This window comes from Pan troglodytes, chromosome 19, assembly GCF_028858775.2.
Source record: "Pan troglodytes isolate AG18354 chromosome 19, NHGRI_mPanTro3-v2.0_pri, whole genome shotgun sequence".
Taxonomy (NCBI): Eukaryota; Metazoa; Chordata; class Mammalia; order Primates; family Hominidae; genus Pan; species Pan troglodytes.
In genome coordinates, this window is record NC_072417.2 from 76,328,431 (window position 1) to 76,348,980 (window position 20,550).

Sequence of the window (20,550 nt, forward strand, 5' to 3'; positions counted from 1 at the left end):
CTTTTGCCTGTACTACTGCAATAGGTACTAGAATGTAAGGCTGGAAGGCTGGGATTTTTGCCTATTCTACCCGTTGCCGTATCCTCTGCCCCTAGAACATTACTGTCATTACTAGGTGCACAGTGGGTATTTATTATATGAATAAGTGGTCTCCTAATAGGTCTCTGTGTCCACTCTTGCCCCCCTGTAGTCTGTTCACACAGTAACCAGAGTGATCCTTGTAAAATATGAATCCAATTCTGTCACTTTGCTTGTAATCTTCTACTGTATTCCCATCATACTTAAAATAAAATCTAAAATCTTTACTGTGGCCCAGAAGGCTACACCTGATCTAGCCACTTGCTACCTCTCCTACATCACTTCCTACCCCTCTCCCTTTCACGCACGGCTCTCCAGCTACGTTGGCCTCCTTGTCGTTCGCCAGACACATCAGCTATATTCATTTTTACTGGAATGTTCTTCCCCCATAACTCACTTCCTCACTTATTCAGTGTTCTGCCTAAATGTTACCTCCTCAGAGAGGTCTTACTTAATTCCTCTTCTAATAATTGCACCTGCCCATCCATATACCCCTATGCTTCTACTTTATTTTTTCATAGCTCTTACCATTAACTGATATTACATTACATGTTTAGTTGTGGGGTTGTTTTACCTTATGACAAGAATGTATGTTTCATGATGTCAGAGCTGATGATTTTTTAAATCAATTTACATTGTAACTATGTCAATATGCTGTGCTCTGTGAATAAAAAATGGGAACAATATTGTTGAGGGATTTTTTAAAATTGGGAGCAATAAAACATCTATTTCACCTTTCATTTCTTGATATTCATGTCAAGTTAAAATGTGACTGTTATAGTAATGACCAGGTAACTTGATGTCATATCTTATAACCCGAATATTTTTCAAGGACTCTGTCATTTCTACACAGCTACATTTCCTTGGATGATAAAATTTGTACTTGTTGTTCTTGAGATTCTGCATGTCACAGTGATTTCTGCATAAAGTCACAAGTCTATGGAGTGCACCTTACTTGTACATTACTGAATAACATAATCTTAAGTAAATGAGTAGTATCATTGATTTAATTAAAGCAATGTGGTGTAGTAGAAAAGCCATTGAACCAGGAGGGAGAAAATTTGTGTTCTAGTTCCAACTCTGCCACCTACCATTTTGTAAATTTGGACGTGTCACTTAACCTCTCTGAGCTTTATATTTTTCATAGGTAATAATAACTGACATTTATTAAATACCTACTGTGTACCAATTATTGTACTAATTGTTTTACTTGCACTATTTTGTTTAAGCTTCTTCACAACCCAGTGTGGTAGAGTTCATTCATATTCCAATTTTGAAATAAGATATGGAAACACACTGCCAGAAAGTGATGGAATGGTATTCATACCCAGGCAGTCTGCTTTTATAATCTATGCACTTAACAGCCACACCATACTGTTCCAGTGTAATGTGAAATAATAACACCTGACAGGGTTGTTGAAAGGATCAAGTTAAATCATGAATATGAAAGTACTTTGTAAGCTGTAAAATGTCATATAAATAAAAAGTATAAAATAATATGCAGTATAGTTAGTATATAAATATATGCAGGAACTGTGTGATTTGGGGGAAATTACATCATAGCTTTCGTACTTTCATTGGTTTCATTTTCACATTTCTTAAGTGGGGGAAATAACATACATTATGCCTCTCATACCAGGTTGATAAGGAGTAAATGAGATAATATATAAAAATATTTTTAAATTGTTAAGCTTTATACAAATGTAAAATATTAATAATGAAGCTAAATGGTAGCCTTCTTGCAGTATAATATACACTGGAACTATCTTGGAACCACACAAGAAAGTGGCTAAATTGATCATTTGAATTTCTGGTCTCAGGAAGATTATGAAGAAGTAGGAGGTCATGTTAATTTGGTGACTTTTTTCTGAGCTAAACAGTATATTAACAAAGATAAACTGCTATGCTTAGGAAGATCATGTAGTGATGATATTCTCAAAATAGTAATGACAGAATCTAATGCAAGTCAGCATACATCATTTTTCTGCAAAAAAAACAAAGCATGAAAGTGATATTCACCTGACCCCTTTATTCTTTCAGTAGTTTCCAAGGTATTCAAATGGACCTTATGAATTTCCTCTTTAGCTTCTTATGTTGTGTATTTGTAGGACCTTCAAGAGATCCAGATTTGGAGCTTTCTTAGGATCCTTCTGGAGAACATTAAGGGCAATGGGAAAAACACTGAAAGGTTTAGGAAGTGCAGTGGCTTAAATAGACGTCCATTTTAGCCTACAGCATGAAGAATAAATAGTTGTCTTTCTCTAGCTCATTAACTAGTCTCCTTAAGTAAATATGAGGCCTGCCTTTTAAGTCATAAGGCATGAACAATTTTCTGTTTTCTAAATGGCTTGATATTTAAGCTTTGCTTTTACAGTTAAAGCTTTTAAGGTACACATTCTGTGATATGTGCTTTATTTTGCACAAAATAACTTAGAGTAAAAATAAGTAAGTGCTGTTTGGGCTTAACCTCCACATTGTCTATATTATGCATATAATATGATTTTCTTTCACAAAGAACAGAATGAGAATCTTAGAACAGAAATGAGTTGTTATAAAAGTAATAGATTCATATCATAATAAAACTTTTCTTCTTTTTTTTTTCTTTTTTTTTTGAGACAGAGTCTCACTCTGTTGCCCAGGTGGTAGTGCAGTGCCACGATCTTGGCTCACTGCAACCTCTACCTCCTGGGTTCAATGATTCTCATGCCTCAGCCTCCTGAGTAGCTGGGAGTAGAGGCATGCACCACCACACCCAGCTAATTTTTGTATTTTTAATAGAGATGGCATTTTGCCGTGTTGGCCAGGCTGGTCTCAAACTCCTGGCCTCAAGCAATCCACCTGCCTCAAGCCTCCCAAAGTGCTGGGATTACAGACATAGGCCACCATGCTGGGCCTAAAACTTTTGCAATATGGAATGACTATAGCTATATCTAATGTAAAAGACCTGAGTACAGTTCATCTACTCACATGTGTCTCAGACTGGGAGTGGGAGGTTAAAAATCGTTTGCCACATTTCTAACCTGAAGGATTCCAATTCCAATTCAATAAGTCTGGAGTGGGGGCTCAGTATCTGTCAGTTTTGTAAGAGAGCTTGCATGTTTGTTTTTTCCATGTCACAAGTGATATTACTGTGTGCCTAGTTAGGAATAATTGCTCTGTAAGGGAAAAAAGATTTTAAGGTTAAAAAAAAAAAATCATTGCTCTGGTAGACCAGCATCATATTATAAAAATAGAGATTTTAAAAAATTGAAACTCTCCTCTTCTCTGGAGAGATAACATATAGTAGAAGAGAAATTTGGATACATTTGAGAGCTTACTGTGTTGTTAAGAAAAATCAGATTCTAATATTATTGATATGATTGAAAAGATTTACTTGGTTGGAGGGTAATGAGAATGTCACTTGTTTTTGGTTGAGTCAAATGTATCTTTTGTAACCTGGTTATATTTAAATTAAAATCAAAACCTAGATTCAACAGAGATGATTAAACACAAGGGACTGCATCTAGGAATCATCTTAGGATGAGTCGAAGAGCCTTAATATTCTCATAGCTAGTTATCAACACATTCTCCAGTTATTAAATTTTAGCAGAAGGAGTATGAATAGAGACTCTATTTGTAAAGAAGTTGAAAGGCTTCTTTTAAATTTAACATTTAAAGATGTTAACTTTATCATTAGTGCGTCTTCAAGTAATTTTGCTGCTGATCACTTAATAATTTTAAAAACGATAAAATGTTGGCCGGGTGTAGTGGCTCACACCTGTAATCCCAGCACTTTGGGAGGCTGAGGTGGGAAGTACACATTCAGGAGTTCAAGACCAGCTTGGCCAAGACGGTGAAACCCCGTCTCTACTAAAACTATAAAAATTAGCCAGGCGTGATATTTGGCGGCTGTAATCCCAGCTACTCGGAAGGCTGAGGCAGGAGAATCACTTGAACCTGGGCAGCAGAGGTTGCAGTGAGTTGAGATTGTGCCATTGCACTCCAGCCTGAACGACACAGTGAAACTCCGTCTCAAAAAAAAAAAAAAGGATAAAATGTTTTTAGTGTTTGAAAAAATATACTTTTATTCACTATTGTAGTAATTTATTTGTGTAGAAAGAGTTGAAGAAAAGTGAATTGTCGTTAAATTAGGTAAATCAGAATATATTACCACCAACCTTTTTAGTAATTATTCATTCCTTCACATCAAAACTTAAAAAGTAAATAGCTTCAAGTGTAAGAATCATTCAGGATACAGAGTGATCTCAGGCTGTAATGCTGTTACAGAGAAGTTATTTAGGTTTGTATTAAACTAATATTAATTCTGTTTTATTAGACAAACTTTTAGAATAAGGCATTTTTCTCTGCATTCATGTATTGTCTCTGGACAGCTGCCTATGTATCGAAAAGACACTTCCTTGCATTAAGAACTTTATTTCTTCCCAGCTGTAGAGATTTTTTTTCCCCTTCCATCTAAAGAAAATTATTGGCTGGGTCCAGTGGCTCACGCCTATAATCCCAGCACTTTGGGAGGTTGAGGCGGGTGGATCACCTGAGGTCAGGAGTTCGAGACCACCCTGGCCAACATGGTGAAACCCCATCTCTACTAAAAATACAAAACTAGCCAGGTGTGATGGCGCATGCCTATAATCCCAGCTATTTGGGAGGCTGAGGCAGGAGAATCGCTTGAACCTGGGAGGTGGAGGTTACAGTGAGCCAAGATTGTGCCATTGCACTCCAGCCTGGGCAACAAGAATGAAACTCCGTCTCAAAAAAAAAAAAAAGAAAGAAAGAAAATTATTAACAAGGCAAAGTTCCAGGTCTTCCAAAAAGTTTTATTGATTGCAAGGAAAACTTGCAATAGCAGGGAGAACTTGTGCTTAATAAAAAATTTCTCTATTCTGTTAATGAATGGCAATGATAGGGTACTTGTCACTGGAAATTTTGTAGGCAGAAAAACTGGCAGCAGTCTCTGTTAATGTTAAGTTCATCAAGTTTCACATTAATTTGTAGACCCCAAAGTCCTTATCTAAGAAAGCAAAAACAAATAGAGCCTAATAGATGTAAAAGCTATGCATGTAGTTTTTTTTTTCATCAAAGCATTTATTTTATCTTAAAATATACTTGAACAGCTGATCAGGTTATCTTACTTATTCATGATTCCAATTTTTCAGACCTCAGCAATCACCCAGCGGATAAGTCCTTGTTCCACTCTGACTAGCAGCACTGCCTCTCCACCAGCCAGTAGCCCCTGCTCTACACTCCCACCCATCAGTACAAATGCAACTGCCAAGGACTGCAGCTATGGGGCTGTTACTAGTCCAACCTCTACCCTTGAAAGCAGAGATAGTGGCATCATTGGTGAGTTGGTTTTTATATTGATAATTTTGTGTCCTTTTTTTCCTTTTTAAAATAATTACACAAGCTTAAGGTTTTTAAAAATTCTGCTTTTGAATTGTTGAGATGTATATATAAGACTTTCCTGGTCTTTTTAATGATGCTGGAGAGAGAAACCTAAGGGTAAACAAAATGAAAGGTATTCCTCCCTACTTAACCACTCCTTATCAGGATATTCCCTGATAAGAAGGAGTGGATTTAAAAAAAAAACTTCTGTCCACTTCTTCCTGTAAATGCACGTACATCAACTATCTACCAACAGAAGTAGTTCAGAAAAAGTTCATTCCTTACTGGTATAGTCGAGAGTTTTATGAAAGAAAGGTGAGATTAGATTAAGTGGAGAAAGAGTTATGATTTGAGTTGTTCTGGGTCTATTTGTGCAAACCATATATTAGTTATTTAATTAGTTTTGGGAGCCCCTTTAGACTTTGTTTTTCTTCTTGTCAATAAGACAGCCCTGTTTTTTACCTTCTGCAAAGTAGAAAAATGGTATTTCTTTGCTTATGATTTGAAACCTTATACGAATACATTTTTATGGCAAGCTTGGGCATAAAGAGAACTTGAAACTTAGAAGTATTCAAGCAAAGAAATTTTCCATTTAATTTTCCCCTTGTGAATTTTCTAATACCTTTTTTTTTTTTTACCAAAGATCCTAGTTGACTACTTAGTCCTAGAAATATATCTAAATAATCTTCAACCCAATTAGCAGTTTGCAGCAGAAACTAAAACCACTCTGATAAAGGCAATGCTGATCGGGACATTATGTAATTTATTATCTCCGGTAGACTCTAGGTAAACATTTCATCAGAGCCAGACGTGGACTGTTGGAGGCTCATTCATGTTCAGGAGATAGGCCATCATCATTTATATGTATTGTTATGATTCAACACCTCTTGCTATGAAAATCATAGGATATTTCTAGCTCAGGAAATCTTTCATCATATTCAAAATTTTGAGTGATCTTTCTTGAGTAATATTTCCTATTAATGCATTTTGACAACTAGAAAATATTAAAGTATTGTGATTACTCTTTGGGACACTGTTCTAATGCTCTTCTTATAGTTAGGTATGGAGATAAGAAGAGTAGGGGAAGAACATAGTTCTGGAGCTTCTCAGTTTTTATGGCTATCAAGTTGTATAATGATTCAGACATTGAACATTATTCTATACCATTGTCATTTACAAAATGCTAAAAAAATTGCATTTCCTTTAATAATGGAGTTACCAATAGACTCCTTTTGACAAATAAGTCTGTGTACATTTTCTAGTCAGAAATAAGAATTTAAAAATAGTATAAAGCTATATATCTATACTCTGTGAGAAGATAAAATGGAAATTGGGCTTCTGTCCAAAACATAAATGGCATTTCTGGGTATTCCTTTTCTACCTAACAACCAGATGATGACAGTGTCATAGTCTCCAGCAGCTTTATGTAGAATAAAGAAGAGGAAAGAACATAGGTGGTAATAAGAATAATTTTAATTAAAAGTTATTTATGGCTAGGTTTCTCTTCAGACTCCCAAAATTATAGTATATGCCAACCCCAATTAAGTATTTAGGAGCAGAGCATAAATGGGGAATGAATGTGTTCCATCATCTATGATATTGCACATGTGAATGTATGGGTTTATATTTATACATAGGTAGACAAAAGTGATTATGTTTTTTCCTCTCTCGCTCTGGGCCCCAGGTGCAGAGAGCTGAATTAATAATACTCCTCAGTATATACAGATTGGTCTGTACAAAGCTCCTCTCAGTTTATTACTTTTCCCTTTATCCTCAATCCCATTTCATTGCAGCCATACTATTATATTTATATAAGTCCTTGAATATTAATGTGTCCTTGAATATTATATGTTGTTTTTTGTGTATGTTTGTGATTTTAATTTATAAAGTGGCATGTTAATACAGATCTTATTCTGCTTTTTGAAATCTATATGAACACCAAATTTCTTGCTTCTGATGATGTAAATATTCTTCACATTTTACCTGCGAACACTTAGGTTGCTTCCAACTCCTCTACCATTTGTACAAACCTTTTCTGGAGTTTATACCTAGGACTGGAATTACCGAGTCATGAGGCATATGATTATTTAACTTCATGAAGTACTCCCAGATTATTATCCAGAATAGTTACAGTAATTCACATTCTCATCAGCAGTATATAAAGCTTCTTTTCCCTTTTCTTGTTCTTTGTTGACACTAGCTAGCCCAGTTCTAAAATCTGAAAACTCTTAAAACCATAAGTTTTTTAAAATATAAATTTACATCAAATTCATTTGGCTGTAAAATCTTACCTGAGCTAAGATGAGCCTACTTACAGTCTTTATCCTACTAAATATGAATATCTATACATTTTATTGTAGAAATGTTAGTATACTTGGTTACAGGATACTATTCCCTGTGCCATATACAGTATCTGTGCCTTTTTACTTTTTTAAAATATGAGACATTCTGTATTTTGAAACACATCTTCAGAGTTTCATATATGCGATTATAGACCTGTGTCATCTGACTTTCTGATTTTAGTAAATCTGATGGTTATAAAATTGTCTCATTTTAATATGCATTTCTTTGATTAGTGTAGAGGTTCTGCAGCTCTTCATATGCTCACTGCCTATTGTATACTTGTTAAGGGAGTCATTCAAATGGAAATAGGTGAAGTTTTGGGAAAAGAATAATCTAAAGAAGGCAAATCCAAAGAGAAGAAAACAGAGGACTGAGCACAAAATCTTAGAGCACATTCAAAGAGCAGGGAATTGGAAGCGGGAGAAGAATGAGCCAGTGGACACCAAAAAAAAAGTAGTCAGATAAATAGGAGAAAACTTGGGGCAGTGCAATGCCACCAAAGCCAAGGGAGACACATGTTCCAAGGAAGGGGTGCGGAAAGGTTGGTCAACAAATGATGAAAGTTGAGAAGACAAAGGAAAATGAGGATGATTAAAGAATAAAAGTAAATATTTTTCCCACATTTGGCTTCCTTCTGTAGATATAAAAAATACATATTTATTTGTTTAGAAGTTGTGGCAAATGTTAATGCCGTGACTGCAAAGTGTATCCCTAACTTACATAAATACACATCGGTGTGTGGATTCATTCATTTTAAATAAATACTGAGTAAATAAAAATATTTTTACAGCAAAGTTGCAGGATACAAAATCAACACCAAAACAAGTTGTATTTGTATATCCTAAAGATGAAAAATCCAAAAAGAAAAATAAGGAAACAGTTTCATTACAGTGGCATCACAAAGAATAAAATAGGAATGAATTTAACCAAGGAGGCAAAAAAAAAAATTCTACATTGAAAACTGCAAAACATTGCAGAAGAAATTTTAAGACTTAAATGGAAAGATATACTGTCTTCATGGATTGGAAGACTTGCTATTGTTAAGATAACAATATTTATCAAAGCCATCTACAGATTCAAATCAATCTCTATCACAATCCCAACAGTAGTCTTTGCAGAAATAGAAACATCCAGCTGGGAATAGTGGCGTGAACTTGTAGTCCCAGCTCCTTGGGAGGCTGAGGCAGGAGGATCATTTGAGCCAGGAGTTCAAGTCCAGCCTGGAAAACCTAGCGACACTCTGTTTCTAAAAAAAAAAAAAAGAAAGAAAGAAAGAAAGACTCATCCTAAAGAAGAAAGAAAGAAAGACTCATCCTAAAAGTCATATGGAATCTTAAAGGACCCTAAATAGCCAAAACAATCTTGAAAAAGAGCAAAATTGGAGGACTCACATTTCCTGATTTCAAAACTTATTACAAAGCTACAGTAATCAAAGCAGTATAAAGAGACCAGAAATAGGGGGCCAGGTGCAGTGGCTCATGCCTGTAATCCCAGCACTTTGAGAAGCCAAGGCAGACGGATCAGTTGAGGTCAGGAGTTTGAGACCAGCCTGGCCAACATGGTGAAACCCCATCTCCACTAGAAATACAAAAAGTAGCCAGGCGTGGTAGCAGGAGCCTGTAATTCCAGCTACTAGGGAGGCTGAGGCAGGAGAATCACTTGAACCTGGGAGGCAGAGGTTGCAGTGAGCTGAGATCAAGCCACTGCACTCTAGCCTGGGCAACTGAGCAAGACCCTGTCTCAAAAATAAATAAATAAATGAAAATAAAGAGACCAGAAATAAACTCTTGCGTATATGGTCAAATGTTTTTGACAAGCGTCCTAAGACCATGTGGCATGGACAGTCTTTTCAACAATTAGCGTTAGGAAAATTGAATATTGACATGCAAAAGAATGAAGTTGGTCATTTACCATCTACCATATACAAAAATTAAAATGGATTAAAGACCTAAACATAGTAGTTAAAAACTGTAAAACTGCTCAAAATTTAACCAAGGAGGCAAAAAAAAAAAAACAAAAAAAAAACAACAAAAAAAAACCTCATACACCGAAAACTACAAAACATTGCAGAAGACATTTTTAAGACTTAAATAGAAAGACATCCTGTATTCATGGATTGGATATAGGAGAGGAACAGAGAACATAGGAGGAAATCTTTGGACATTGCATTTGGTATTGATTCCTTGGATATGAACCAAAAGCACAGGCAACAGAAGAAAATAATACATTGGACTTGACATAAATTTAAAACTTTTGTGCATCAAATGATACTATCAAGAGAGCAAAAAGGCCGGGCACTGTGGCTCACACCTGTAACTTTGGGACAGGTTACACAACTTTGGGAGGCGGAGGCAGGTGGATCACCTGAGCTCAGGAGTTCAAGACCAGCCTGGCCAACATAGCGAGACCCCCATCTCTACTAAAGATATAAAAATTAGGCATGGTGGCACAAGCCTGTAATCCCACCTACTCAGGAGGCAGGAGAATCACTTGAAGCTGGGAAGCAGAGGTTGCAGTGAGCTGAGATCACACCACTGCACTCCAACCTGAGCGACAGAGCAAGACTTCATCTCAAAAAGAAAAAAAAGAGAGCAAAAAGACAACCCACAGATATTGGAAATAATGTATCTGATAAGGGATTAATATCCAAAATATATAAAGAACCCCTACAACTCAACAACAACAAACCATTTCAAAAATGGGAAAAAGACTTACATAGACGTTTCTCCAGAGAAGATATACAAATGGCCAATAGACACATGAAAAGATATTCAACATTACTAGTCATTAGGGAAACGCAAACCAAAACCACAATAAAACACTACTTTATACCCATTAGGATGACGATTATAAAAAGAAAGTGGAACATAACAAGTGTTGGCAAGGATGTGGAGAAATTGGAATTCTCATACATTGCTGCTGGGAATGTAAATGATGCAGCTGCTGTGGAAAAGAGTATGGCAGTTCTCCAAAAAGTTCAACATAGAATTGCCATATGATCCAGCAATTTCTCTTCTAGGTATATACCTGAAAGTATTGAAAGGAAGGATTTGGACAGATACTTGTATGCTGATGTTCATAGTGGCATTTTCACAACGGCCAAAAAGTGGAAATAATACAAATGAATATGGACAGATGACTGGACAAACAAAATATGATATATACATGCAATGAAATATTATTCACCTTAAAAAGAAATGAAATTCTGATGTATGCTACAACATGGATGAACTTTGAAAATGTTATGCTGAGTTAAGCCAGACACAAAAGGATTGTATGATATATATGATTCCACTCATATAAATGGAATACCAGAGTAGCTAAATCATAGAGACAAAAAGTAGAATAGAGAATACTGAGTGGGGCTGCAGCGGCGTGGGAAGTTGGTGGGATGTGGAAATAGGAAGTTATTGTTTAATGGATACAGAATTTCAGTTGGGGATGATGAAAAGTTCTAGAGATGGATAATGTTGATGTTTGTACAACATTGTGAATATACTTAGTGCCCCTGAATTATACACTTAAAAATGGCTAAAATAATTTTATGTCGTGTATATTTTACCACAGTAAAACATTTTTAAAAGAATATTTATTAATATGTATATGGTATAGACAATAAGAATATAGCAAATACCTGACTACCTCTCTTACCCTATAACAAAAATGACCTGTATTATATGCTAAAGCCTTCTTCTGTATCTCTTCCCATTTCTCTATTCATACCCTACCCTGAGAGGTCATCTGAATTTTGTGATTATCATTCCAGTACTTTCTTTCATGATTTTGCCACATTTGTATCCCTAAATAATTTATTATTTAGATCTCATGTTTTCAATTTCATATACCTGAAAGCATATTTATGCAAATTTCTTTTTTTTTTTCTTTTCTTTTTTTTTTTTTTTTGAGACAGAGTCTCGCACTTTTGCCCAGGCTGGAGTGCGGTTGCGCAGTCTCGGCTCACTGCAAGCTCCACCTCCCGGGTTCATGCCATTCTCCTGCCTCAGCCTCCCGAGTAGCTGGGACTACAGGCACCCGCCACCACGCTTGGCTAATTTTTTGTATTTTTAGTAGAGACGGGGTTTCACTGTGTTAGCCAGAATAGTCTTGATCTCCTGACCTCGTGATCTGCCTGCCTCAGCCTCCCAAAGTGCTGGGATTACAGGCATGAGCCACCACGCTCAGCCACAAATTTCTTTTGTGCTTACTGTTATGTACCTCAGATACATTCATGTTGTTGCATTTTAGTCTGCTTGTTTTTATTGCCATATCATATTCTACTGTATGAATATAGCACATTTGTTTATTCATTCTGTTGATGAAAAGTTGAGTTGTTTCCAGATTTTTGCTCTTGCAAATAGTGCTGCTGTGATTATTCTTGGGCTTGTGTCATTAGTCATATGTATGATTCGGAATGTTAGAAGTGAAATTGTCAGATTATTAGAAATGTGTCTCTTTCAACTTTATAAAATAATTTCATCTTTTATGAAACTATACCAGTTTATACTGCCACTAGCAATATACTATAAAATGTTCCATTTGCTATAGATCTTTCCCATGTTTGATATTGTCAGGCTTCATTTTGCCAATCTGGATGATATGAAAGTTATCTAATTGTGATATTAATTTGTGTTTTCTTGATTACTGATGAGGTTAAACAATCTTTTCACATCTTTATTAGCCAATTAGGTTTCCTCTTTTGTGAAATACCTGTTCAAGTTTTTGCTCATTTCCTAATGTGATTTTTCTTTTCCTTACAGATTTGAAGGAAATCTTTTTTTAATAGGAAGCCTTAATTTTAATGTAGTCAAGTTTTTTTGTTTTTTCCTTTGTATTTTATATTTTTGTGAAACTTTGCTTTGTCATTTAAGTCCTTAAAATCACCTAGAATTGGTACAAGAGTACAAATTTATGTTTTTCTATACAAATAACTGGTTGCATTACCATGTTCGCATGCAGTGTATTGCTGCCAAAAGCATAAATGTCTAGGTCTTTTTCTGAGCTTTTATTCTAGGTCTTTTTCTGAGCTTTTATTCAATCCATTGGTAAATCAGTCTCTCCTTATAACAATATTGTACTGTCTTAATTACAACCGCTATAAGTCTTGATACTTGGTAAACAAAGTCCCCTAACTTGATCATCATCTTGAGGATTCTCGGCTATTCTGTACCCTTTCTTCTCCCAAATAAACTTAAGAATCAATTTGCCAAATTCATGAAGAACCCCTTTTGAGATTTTTATTAGAATTGCATTGAAACCATAGATCAATGAGTGATGAATTTACAACCGTTTCCAATATTAAATCTTCTAATCCAGGAATATATTTTTTATCTCTTTCATTTAGAGCTTCTTTAATATCTTTCAATAAAATGTTCTAATTTTTCAATAGGGTCTGGTATATCCTTTCAAAAATCTTTTTTCCTAGATGCTTTATATTTTTATGCATTTGTCAGTGTTATGTCTTTTTCATTATACTTCTTACCTATTGCATAGAAATATGTAGAGATTTGTGTATTGTATTCAGCACTGCAGCAAAGTCTCTTAATAAATAATTTATAGTTTTTTTGTGGTTTTCTACATATACAACCATATTGTTTGCAAATAATGACATTTTTATGTTTTCCTTACCTATCCTTATATCATGTATTATTTATTGATTGATTGATTTCTTCCTAATTTTTTTTTCAATTTTTTTGAGACAGAGTCTCTCTGTTTCCCAGGCTGGAGTGCAGTGTTGCAATCTTAGCTCACTGCAACCTCCACCTCAAACTCCTGCTGAAGTGATCCTCCCTCTTCAGTCTCCTGAGCATCTGGGACTACAGGCGCATGCCACCACACCCAGCTAATTTTTGTAGTTTTTTTTGTAGAGACAGGATTTTAACATATTGCCGAGGCTGGTCTTGAACTCCTGGGCTCAAGCAATCCGCCCGCCTCAGCCTCCAAAAGTGCTGGGATTACAGGCATGAGCCACTGCACCCGGCCACACTTCTTTTTTTTTTCCTTGTTGTACCAGCTAATTTTCTGGCACATTGAATTATAGTGATGGAAGCAGTCATCTTTATCTTGTAACTGATTTTTAAAGGAATCCTTTTTGTTTGTTTGTTTGTTTTGTTTGTTTGTTTTGAGATGGAGTCTCACACTGTGGCCTGGGCTGGAGTGCAGTGGTGCAATCTCAGTTTGCTGCAACCTCCACCTCCCGAGTTCAAGTGATTCTCCTGCCTCAGCCTCCCGAGTGGCTGGGATTACAGGCACGCACCACCATGCCTGGCTAATTTTTTGTTTTTTTAGTAGAGACAGGGTTTCCCTATGTTGGCCAGGCTGGTCTCGAACTCCTGACCTCGTGATCCACCTGCCTTGGCCTCCCAAAGTGCTGGGATTACAGGCGTGAGCCACCGCTCTCCGCCTAAAGGAATGCTTTCAGTATTTCGCTATTAAGTATTATGTTCCTGTAGATGTTTGTAGACATCATTATCAGGTTTTTAAAATGTTTATTTCCAGTTTGTTATGTATTTTTAACCATAAACGAATATTAATTTTTTCAAATGCTTTTACAAATATCTGTTGAGGTGATGAAATAGTTCTTCTCCTTTATTCTCTCAATGGTGTAAACTACATTAATTTTTCAAATGTTAACCTGATTTTGCATTCCTAGAACCACGTGTAGTTATGATACATTTTTAAATAAATCAACTTATTTTCTAACACTTTGTTTAGGATTTTTGAATCTATATCCATGAGTGAGATTTGCTTGAAATTCTCCTCTCTGGTTCTGCAATTGTCAGGTTTTGCTATCAAGGATTATGTTAGCCTTATAAAATAGGTTGAGCTCATCCAAATATAAATACTCCCCAAGGCTGACTCTCAGCCTTTCTATTGTCGTCTTTCTCAGTCTGCTTTCCCTGCTGGGATGACTCTCTCTGTTCCTTGACTCCTATTTCGTATTTCGAGCTCTGATTTTTGGTTCCACAATTTCTCTGTTTATTACATTCTTTTCATCATGGACACATGTCCAAGAATAATCACACAAACCAAATCTTACTTTCTTCATGAAGCAGACTCTGATTATCCCTCCCTTCTCTGGATTTCTGCACTATCTACCTCCCTCCTCTACACTTGTGAGACTCATTGCCAATAACCAGTATAGTTACTTATAGTTATATATTTATTTTCTTTATGTAAGCTTCTTAATGTCAAGATTTATGTCTCCTACTTTTTATTTACTCTCGGGATTTAGCATAATATCTAAATTGTGGTTTATGTAAGAAGTCTTTATAGGGATGTAATTATTAAATAACTAAACATTTTGAGTAAATAACATAGAGCAACACAATGTGATAAAGAGTAACCTTTTTTTCTATCCTCTGAAATAGTTTGTGGAAGATTGGAATTATCTGTTTCTTGAATATTTAGTCAGATTTGCTCTTAAAATAATCAGGGCACTGTCTTCATGCAATAAATGTACATTTCAATTTTAACTACTGTTTCTATGTATTATGTTTAATACTATAGAACATTTTAGGTTTTCTTTTTCTTTTTGGATCAGTTTCCTTGTAGTTTTTAATCTTTTAAAAATTTTTTAGCATAAAATTATCCAAAATATCCTTTTATAATGGCATCCCTACCTACCCAGGAACCTAAGACAGATACCTGAGAGGAGCCCTTGCCTCCTCCCTCTCTTTGTATTTCTCATCCCTGTATTTTATTTTCATCCTTCATAGTATTGCTTCAATGGTCCTCATTATCTCAGACTTAGATTAATACAGATCTTTTTGTCTACTTTTCATCTTGTTCTTTCTGTTGTTTTTCACTCAGCAACCAAAGTAAATTAATTGAAAATCAATTACTCATTTGACTCCCGGTTACCTAAAAGATAAAGTGAACTTCTTGAAAACAAAGTCTGACCATATCACTCTTTTGGCTCTCATTTGCCTGTAAGACTTATAGGTAAATGAATTTACATTTTGTAGATTGATAGGCTTCCTTTGACCTAGGCCCTCATGATCTGGTGATGGCCAGTTTCCCCAGCCTTCTCTCCCACTTCTTTTTGCCTTGGATTTATTGTTCTAGCGGCAATAGTTTTTTTTTTCATTTCTGTGATTTTGTTCACAATGATCATTCTTACTATGATATCCTCTCTCCTCCCAACATTAGAGGAGATAATAGATTATCTCCTCTAATCTTTTATCGTAAATCCAGCTGAGAAGTGTTCTGTCACCACCACTACTACTCCTCCCACCTTTCCTCAGCTCTGCACTTCCAACTGCTATTCAGGACATATTATTACTCCACTTTCCCAGTAATACCTGTGCCTATCTGTATTATTAAATTTAACACATGGTATTATGCATAGTTTTTGAGTCTACGTTTCCCCCATTGACTGTTAATTTCTTGTTAGCAGAAACTGCCATGTTCATTTTTTATCTGTAGCATTTAGTCCAGTGACTGGCACATGGTACATAGTAGATGCTCAATAAATGTATAAAAAGAAGGAAAGCTTAATGATGGGGGAGGAGGGAATGAAAGGCTCACCTGGCATTTTGTTGTAGTTGTTTTGTTTTCTTTTATTATACTTTAAGTTCTAGGGTACATGTGCACAACATGCAGGTCTGTTACATAGGTATACATGTGCCGTGTTGGTTTGCTGCACCCATTAACTCGTCATCTACATTAGGTATTTCTCCTAATGCTATCCCTCCTCCAGCCCCCCACCCCACAACAGGCCCCGGTGTGTGATGTTCCCCACCCTGTGTCCAAGTGTTCTCATTGTTCAGTTCCCACCTATGAGTGAGAACATGCAGTGTTTGGTTTTCTGTCCTTGTGATAGTTTGCTGAGAACACCTGGCATTTTTTAAATTCATTTTTTGGCAGTGCTTAGAGTGACTGTTGGGTACAAGATGAAACTTTATTGGATTTTGAATGAGATTAGAATTCTCCATTGACTAACTTTGTTCTCTTAAGTTCTCTATGATTAATTTTGGCAAAACGACTTTCATAATTCCTGCTGAGCTTCTTCCTGTGTTCTTTTGATATTATTAGATTATCTATAATTGGATATCATCTATATTGCCATACATAAAAATAGCTATAGAAATATGTTCATTCAAGCAGAAGGAATGGTGCTTGAAGAAATACCTAGGTGGAAAGACAAGTGAGCCATGTAATGACAGATATGTTTGGTTTGTGCAAATAATACAACAAAAATGCAAAATAACATCAGTGCTTACATTAGGAAAATAGAATGTCCTCCTGCTCTTTGTTTTTATTCTGTTTATTTATTATTTTATAGAAACAGGGTCTCACTATATTGCCCAGGCTGGTCTTTGAACTCCTGGCCTCAAACGATACTCCCACTTCAGCCTCTCAAAGTGCTGGGATTATAGGCATGAGCCACCGTGCCCGACCCTCTTTGCTTTTAAAAGCCCTTCTTACTATGAAATGTAGCACTTAAATAAGGTCCATAGACCAAATGAATAATTGTGTCTTTGTGCCACAAATTAACTCAAAACTTTCTACCACCTATCAGGACTACTTTCATCATTTTTATTGATAGATCTCATGTTTTCAACAAATCTGTCAGCATTACTCTATTCATTATTCAATAGTTGCTCATTTTTAATTTATGAGACATATATCTGCTAACACTTATGTTCAAAATAAGGTAACTAATATTGTCACCCTTGATATAATTCTAGCTAAGTTTACAGAGGCTTGATGTTGTAGTTAACTAGTCACCAATAAATATGTGATTATTTATAAAGTCTATGAAATATTGAAAATAGTGAAACCCATTACTACCCTCTCAGACCTTTACAAGTGTAATGTTTCAGTGTTTGGAGCCTACCGTATGTGCTCATGGTCTGTCAGAGAAAAGGGCTATGTTTCTGGCATATATACCAGGGTTAGAATACACAGAGACAAGTACATCTTAGCCAACTGTGACATGGTACCTAAAGACAGAAGCATCTGCTAGGACACACAAAGAAAACACCACAAAAGGCAAGGAATTAAATAACAGACACTTTACACTTAGACAAGTCCTCTGGGAAGCAGGAGCTTGCATTCTCTAGCTTTCAGTGTACAACCCATGTAGCCATGTAACTCCAAGCTTCCAACTAAGAATTACAGAGCCAGCTGACCAAATGAAATTATATTTCAGTCAGATTTTAGTGAATGAAAAAGACTTAAGTATATTTTAATAAGACAACTTCCAGAAATCAGGATAAGTATACATTTATTTAAACAATACAGACACATAATATAAATATATACAACTATATACTGTCAATGAATACATTTAGAAATAATTATAAAACATGCTGTGGAATTCATACAAATCTCATTGGGGAAGGTGCAACATTGTATTTGGTGGCAAAAAGTTTAAGAACCATTGGGCTATTACTGAAAGACTGAATATGTGAAATGAAGTTTTCATTAAAATGAATAGTTTTGGCAACATGCTGAAATAATATGATAACTTAATAATGACTTGAACATTTAAATTAGCTTTAAGAATATCTAGCCCCTGGTTCCCAACATTTTCAGCACCAGGACTGCCTTAGCATATATTTCTTAGAAAACAGAGCCTGAGACAAAAGTTTATATGTTAAGACCTTTTTAACAGAGTACAAGCCAGGGAAGCAAGCGTGAAGGAAAGGGGGAGTGAGACAGGAAAGGAAAGAGAAAAAATGTAAGGGAAGATACTACAGAGCTGGCAGAGGTGAGAGACCACATGTCTCTGAACCATGGAAAGGAGACTCCAAAGAGGATTTTTCTGCTAACTCCCTTCCTGTATTGGTCACAGCCTGGTGAGTATTATCTCCCTTATTCTCCCTATTGCACAAAACCAGTAGCCCTACTATATCTTATGTCTCAGTGACAATAGAGAAGTCCAGGGACAGAGGAGACAGACTGTATAGCATGCACATGAGGTAAGGTATTGATTGACTTGTGCCCAGGATCAACACAAATGACTCGGAGCAGCCCTTGTAGCCAATCCCTCAGTCTGAAGCCAGAGGCATTAGTAACACAGACCTAACTCCAACCCATGAGAATTGTTCAAATCATTGTGAAGGCCACTTTGGCCAAACAACTGGCAGGTGACTATATCTAGGATTCTGCTTTAGTCCATTCAAATGGCTATAACAAATTATTTTAGCTTGGGTAATTTACAAGCAATTGACATTTATTACTCACAGTTCTGGAGGCTGGGAAGTCCAAGATCAAGGCACCAGCAGATTTGATATCTGGTGAGGGCTCATCCCTTGTAGCTGAAGCCTTTGCTGTGGCTTCACATGGCTGAATAGGCAGACATGCTTCCTCAGGCCTGTTTTATACAGGTACTAATCCCATTTGTGAGGACCTAATCAACCCCCAAAGGCCAGAACCTTTAATACTATCACATTGGAGATTGTAAGTTTCAACACATGAATTTGCTGGGGGACACAAACATTCAGAGAATAGCAGATGCCAAACCCTGTACAGTCCAACCCTTGTACCACATTGATCCAGTAGTATCCTCTGAGTATCTGGTCTCACCCTGGGAAGATGATGCAACGATGCTCTCAATTCTTTCCTGAGAGGGTAGGTTCTAAATCCAGTCCTTCAAGTTGGTAGTCAGTTGTAACCTCCCAAAAAGCCTTAGAAAGGGTTAGTAAACAAAGATTTAGGTCCTTGCTGCTCCATGTAGTCCTAGAGACCATAATGCATGCTCATTATTTCCCTCTACCCATTTCAGAACAAAAAATATCAAAATAGATTTAAGAACAGGAATGATCTACAATTGAAAGTCGTTTCATAATGATGAATGGATCAGTTTATCAAGAGGAAATAACCTAAATGTTTATGCAACTAACAGAACTTCAAAATGAGAGAAATCCATAATCAGATTTCAGCATTCATCTCTCAGTAGCTGATAGAACAAGTAGAGAACCAATTAACATATAGAGGATCTAAACCATTCCATCAACCAACTTGACCTAATCGTCTTTTATTGAACAATGTGATAATAAAAAATATGTCTATTTGGTCTTTGTCCCTGGTTCCTGACACAGGGTTCCTAAATACCTTTGAATTTTCCGAGTCATAGGAGCATCTTGGCAGGCCCCTAGATAGCTTCAGGATAGGGAATGGTCACCAGAAAGACCAGGGGATGACTACGGTTACACTTTTAGCCCCACTCCAGACTTCAGGGAGGGGAGAGAGGCTAGAGATTGAGTTAATCAACAGTGACCAATTATTTAATCATGCCTAAGTAGTGAAACCTCCATTTTAAAAACACCCTAAATGATGGGGTTCAGAGAGCCTCTGGATTAATGAACACACCAAGGTACTGGAAAAGGCATGCCAGGAAAAGGGATGGAGGCGCCACACTTTTATTTTATTTTATTTTGTTTTGTTTTGTTTTATTTTTATTTTATTTATTTTTTTTTTTTCTGAGACGGAGTCTCACTCTGTTGCCCAGGCTGGAGTTCAGTGGTGTGGTATCAGCTCACTGCAAGCTCCACCTCCTGGGTTCACGCCATTCTCCTGCCTCAGCCTCCCGAGCAGCTGGGACTACAGGCGTCCGCCACCACGCCCAGCTAATTTTTTGTATTTTGTTAGTAGAGATGGCGTTTCATCGTGTTAGCCAGGATGGTCTCAATCTCCTGACCTCATGATCTGCCTGCCTCGGCCTCCCAAAGTGCTGGGATTATGGGCATGAGCCACCGCTCCTGGCCTATTTTATTTTATTTTGAGACAGGGTCTTGCTCT

The 20,550-nt window shown here is 36.4% G+C and overlaps 1 protein-coding gene across 14 annotated transcripts in view; it reads left to right on the forward strand.

Annotated features, from left to right (window-relative positions):
• TANC2 (tetratricopeptide repeat, ankyrin repeat and coiled-coil containing 2) overlaps positions 1-20,550 on the forward strand; it is a 471,963-nt gene that overhangs the window by 239,206 nt on the left and 212,207 nt on the right. For all 14 annotated transcript variants that reach the window (XM_016932703.4, XM_016932704.4, XM_016932707.4 and 11 more), the window contains one exon: positions 5,232-5,418. In XM_016932703.4, coding sequence (XP_016788192.3) covers positions 5,232-5,418 — 187 coding nt within the window. The remainder of the gene's footprint in view (positions 1-5,231; positions 5,419-20,550) is intronic.